This window comes from Salmo salar, chromosome 02, assembly GCF_965601325.2.
Source record: "Salmo salar chromosome 02, fSalSal1, whole genome shotgun sequence".
NCBI classification, from domain to species: domain Eukaryota; kingdom Metazoa; phylum Chordata; class Actinopteri; order Salmoniformes; family Salmonidae; genus Salmo; species Salmo salar.
Window position 1 is genome coordinate 73,185,548 of NC_138292.1, and position 5,179 is coordinate 73,190,726.

Sequence of the window (5,179 nt, forward strand, 5' to 3'; positions counted from 1 at the left end):
AGAGAGAGAGAGAGAGAGAGAGAGACAGACAGACAGACAGACAGACAGACAGACAGACAGACAGACAGACAGACAGACAGACAGACAGACAGACAGACAGACAGACAGACAGACAGACAGACAGACAGACAGACAGACAGACAGACAGACAGACAGACAGACAGACAGACAGACAGACAGACAGACAGAGAGAGAAAGAGAGAGAGAGAGAGGTGGTTTTTGGGCCACATGGCTTGGTTGTCAGTGAGAGTGTGTACTGCAACAGACAGACACACAGAGAGCCAAAGTGTGGTCGTGGACCTAAGGACTTCAAGCTTGACCATCGGAAGACAGACAAGTTGACTGGACCGGATTATATTGGATTATTACATGATATCACATACTGGGATTGAGAATTTATACTGTACTGTACCGTCCAAGTGAAGAAAAGCTCTGACAGAGACTGAAAGTGTCCTCAAAAGAGGAAAAGGTTGGCCGGCTTTTTTGAATTCAACAGTTGGATGTAAATACTGGATTTTATGAATATCCAGCATTCAAAGACTCAAGAAATACATATATGTGTCGATCTTCTAAGGATTCAAATATATATCAGAGGACTGAAGAAATATATATGGACACAAGAAATATATGGACTCAGGAAGATATTCTGCCTACACAAGAGTGTGTCCTTGTGATGTGTGTGCACAGTGGACCAAGCTTCTCTATACACGTGTGATCCAGAGAGTTTCACCCACGAGGGACGGCTGCGTTTTGACGTGTTTTCTTCGTGACATACCGTGAGTCACCGACACATAAATAGAGACCCAGAAAATACCCAGAGTCCCTAGCGTCCCGGCACAAACAGCAGAGCGAGAAGCAACCACGCATGCTCACACACAAACACACCTGGTTCACGAGTCGATACATTCAAGACTTGCTTTGTGTTGTCACGTTTTCCACTTCATCCTACTCCAGTATTGGACAGACACCCCCTTACCCCACAAACTCTCACCTCTGACCTCTAACCCTTGACCTCTGACCCCTGACCTCTGAACCCTGACTCCTGACTATGAACCCTCAGGGGGGTCAGTACCTCAACAAGGCGGCGGTCTTCTCCTCGCTTGGCGCCGCCCGCCTCTCCCAGCTGGCCCTGGGCTGCTCGGTGGTTGCCATGGTGAGCCACAGTGCGGGCTACAGCGGTGGGTCGTACGGCGTGTTCTGCATGGCGGTGTGGTGCGCGTGCTTCGGCATGACGACTGTGATGTTCTTCCTGGACGCCACCCGTCTCCACGCCTGTCTGCCCATCTCCTGGGATAACCTGACGGTGGCATTCGCCGCCCTGGCGACTCTCATGTACGTATGACCTCACCATAATCATCGTTACACGTCATCATGTATGCATAACATCATCAAAATGAGACAAACAAGTGTTAGACATACATTATTATGTCATGAAGTAGACATGGGATAGCCTTTCACTGACTAACCATGACATCACTGACTAACCGTGACATCACTGACATGACATCACTAAACATGACATCGCTGACTAACACAATCCCTCTCCTCTCCTTCTCCTCTCCTCTTCTGCTCCTCTTCCTCCAGGTATGTGACAGCCTCGGTGGTTTACCCAGTCTACTTTGTCAGAGCGGAGTGCCCCTACGCAGGCTGTGAGGTCCGGAACTTCCGCATCGCCGTCACTGTCTGCTCCATCGCCGGCTCCCTGGCCTACGGCGCCGAGGTGATCCTCTCACGGGCCAAACCAGGCCGGGTCGTGGGCTACATGGCAACCGTCTCCGGCCTCCTCAAGGTCGTCCAGGGCTTCGTGGCGTGCATTCTCTTCGGAGCGCTGGCGAACGGGACCGAGTATTCTCGTCACGTAGCGACGATTTACTGCGTGGTCGTCTACGCCGTCTGCTTCGCCATGACGACCGTCGTGGTTATATTGACCGTGTCCGGTCGCACCGGGTGTTTGAAGTTACCGTTCGACCGGTTTGTTGTTGTTTACACGCTCTTGGCGGTTCTTCTCTACCTCAGCGCCTCCGTCGTCTGGCCCGTGTTCTGCTTCGACAGGAAGTACGGATCGCCAGAGCGCCCGTCGTCATGCCCGCGGGGCCGGTGTCCGTGGGACAGTAAGGTGGTCGTGGCGGTGTTTAGCTTCGTCAACCTGGCGCTGTACGTCGCCGACCTGGTGTACTCACAACGGATACGTTTCGTAACCCAGCAACCACGGGTGTAGAACAGAACGGAACGGAACGAAGCGGAACCGAATGATACGAACAGAATAGAATGGGATAAAACTTTATTGTACACCCAGAAGTGAACATTCACACAAAGACAATATGCTTTGTCTTCCACCCCCAACCACTGGTGAGGACTAGAATAGGATGAGTAGGTAGAGCTAACTGTTGAGTCAGAGAGTAAGGGACGTCGACTATTCATCAATCAATCAATCAATCAATCAATCAAATGTATTTATAAAGCCATTTTTACATCAGCTGATGTCACAAAGTGCTCATACAGAAACTCAGCCTAATTTTTTATTTATTTATTTCACCTAAAACCCCAAACAGCAAGCAATGCAGATGTAGAAGCACGGTGGCTAGGAAAAACTCCCTAGAAAGGCAGGAACCTAGGAAGAAACCTAGAGAGGAACCAGGCTCTGAGAGGCCAGTCCTCTTCTGGCTGTGCCGGGTGGAGATTATAACAGTGCAAGGCCAGTAAGGCTTTTGATTGAGTGTACATCACCTACTTGTATGAATGTGTCACCCTCTTTTAATGAAGGGCTTATATCTCACAACCATGTAACCATTGAGATATAAAGTATTCTTATTCAGTCTTTATGCACATAACAGCCAGCTAACCCTGCTACGACACCCCATTAGGGTGACACTCAGTAACTGACCCCTCTCACACCACTCTAGATATGATGGGGGATGGATGACATCACTAAACATGACATCACTGACTAACACAATCCCTCTCCTCTCCTTGTCCCATCCTCTGACTAGCCTGACACACTCTGCCAGACCACATCATTGGCATCTCTAGCTAAATCCCTATTATGCTGGCCTCCTCCCCAACTCCCTGCCCCTCCAGCCCAGACTACCACCACTCTGTCTGGGGTGGAAGATGGGAGAGAGGAGCTCTACTTCTCCCAACCCATGAAACACTCCACTCTCCCTTTCCCCAGTACCAGCCACCTCCCCTGCCCCTCTACCCCCCAGAACCCCCCCTCTCTCCCGGGGGTGTGAGGGGAGAGTGTGGCCTCTGTAGCAGCCAGCTGGTTGGGGCTTCTCTGTCAGCAGAACCAGGAGAGGAACAGCATGGAATCTGACCAGCTCAGCACACTCTCACTGGGGTCTGCACATTTACGTTGAGGTCCCCCACCCTCTCTCTGTCTCTCTCTCTGTCTCTCTGTCTCTCTGTCTCTCTCTCTCTCTCTCTCTCTCTCTCTCTCTCTCTCTCTCTCTCTCTCTCTCTCTTTCTATCTCTCTCTGTCTCTCTGTCTCTCTCTCTCTCTGTCCCTCTCTCTCTCTCTCTTACTGTCTCTCTCTCTCTGTCTCTCTGTCTCTCTGTCACTGTCTCTTACTGTCTCCCTCTCCCTCTCTCTCTCTCTCTCTCTCTCTCTCTCTCTCTCTCTCTCTCTCTCTCTCTCTCTCTCTCTCTCTCTCTCTCTCTTCTGTCTCTCTCTGTCTCTCTGTCTCTCTCTCTCTCTGTCCCTCTCTCTCTCTCTCTTACTGTCTCTCTCTCTCTGTCTCTCTGTCTCTCTGTCTCTCTCTTACTGTCTCCCTCTCTCTCTCTCTCTCTCTCTCTCTCTCTCTCTCTCTCTCTCTCTCTCTCTCTTCTTTCTTCCTCCTCCCCTCTCCTCTCCTCTCCTCTCCTCCCCTCCTTTCCTCTCCTCTCCTCTCCTCCTTTCCTCTCCGCTCCTCTCCTCTCCTCCTTTCCTCCTCTCCTCTCTCTCTCTCCTCTCCTCTCCTTTCTTCTTCCTCTCCTTTCTTCCTCCTCTCCTCTCCTTTCTTCCTCCTCTCCTTTCTTCCTCCTCTCCTCTCCTTTCTTCCTCCTCTCCTCTCCTTTCTTCCTCCTCTCCTTTCTTCCTCCTCTCCTCTCCTTTCTTCTTCCTCTCCTTTCTTCCTCCTCTCCTCTCCTTTCTTCCTCCTCTCCTCTCCTTTCTTCCTCCTCTCCTTTCTTCCTCCTCTCCTCTCTAACTGTGTCTCATCCTCCTCTTCTGCATTGTCTAATCCAGGCTCAGGGTGTCTTAGTCCCGTTGTCAGGCACGACAGGAAGTTATCAATCCCATAAACACCCTACCGACCATCTCCATGACGATTTCAGAACTCAGTTTGCAGTTCCGTTGTGTTGTGTCAGAATACTGTCTGTTTATTTGCTTGTGTCTTAAAGTGAGTGCTATTAAGAAGTTATATTATCAAGTTTTGTAAATTGAATAAATGATAAATGGATTAACATGGAAAAATCCAGGATTTTTGTGATACATCTTTGTGTTGATTTTGCAGCTATAAATAAAGTTCTATAATTTGGGATTGATACCATCACTCTAAGACTTTGTAGATATCTGGTATTGTACAGTACTAAACGTGTGTGTGTGGTGTGGGTGTGGTGTGTGTGTATGTGTGTGGTGTGTGTGTGTGTGTGTGGTGTGTGTGTGTGTGTGTGTGTGGTGTGTGTGTGTGTGTGATAACAGCCTCAAACAGTGCACAAACACTCTGTGGTGCAGATAATCCTTTTTCTATCTCTTCTCCCTCTCCTCTACCCCCCCTTCTCCCTCTCGTCTACCCCCCCTTCTCCCTCTCCTCTACCCCCCCTTCTCCCTCTCCTCTACCCCCCCTTCTCCCTCTCATCTACCCCCCTTCTCCCTCTCCTCTACCCCCCTTCTCTCTCTCCTCTACCCCCCCATCTCCCTCTCCTCTACCCCCCTTCTCCCTCTCCTCTACCCCGCCTTCTCCCTCTCCTCTACCCCCCCTTCTCCCTCTCATCTACCCCCCTTCTCCCTCTCCTCTACCCCGCCTTCTCCCTCTCCTCTACCCCCCTTCTCCCTCTCATCTACCCCCCCTTCTCCCTCTCCTCTACCCCCCTTCTCTCTCTCCTCTACCCCCCCTTCTCCCTCTCCTCTACCCCCCCTTCTCCCTCTCCTCTACCCCGCCTTCTCCCTCTCCTCTACCCCCCCTTCTCCCTCTCATCT

General features: G+C 50.8%; 1 protein-coding gene across 1 annotated transcript; it reads left to right on the top strand.

Moving 5' to 3' along the window:
- Window positions 1-4,538, top strand: LOC106564347 (myeloid-associated differentiation marker-like protein 2). The gene is made up of 2 exons (XM_014130403.3): window positions 1-1,332; window positions 1,585-4,538. Exons 1-2 carry the CDS (start codon window positions 1,049-1,051, stop codon window positions 2,216-2,218), a joined length of 918 nt encoding a protein of 305 aa, XP_013985878.1. The 5' UTR covers window positions 1-1,048; the 3' UTR covers window positions 2,219-4,538.
- Window positions 4,539-5,179: the final 641 nt, after the last annotated feature.

What these genes read in the sequence shown, in the direction of transcription:
- LOC106564347 (XM_014130403.3), top strand. Translation starts at nt 1,049, where the DNA reads ATGAACCCTCAGGGGGGTCAGTACCTCAACAAGGCGGCGGTCTTCTCC. An exon ending in GCCGCCCTGGCGACTCTCAT is followed by an intron (nt 1,333 to 1,584) that starts GTACGTATGACC and finishes CTCTTCCTCCAG; the next exon opens with GTATGTGACAGCCTCGGTGG.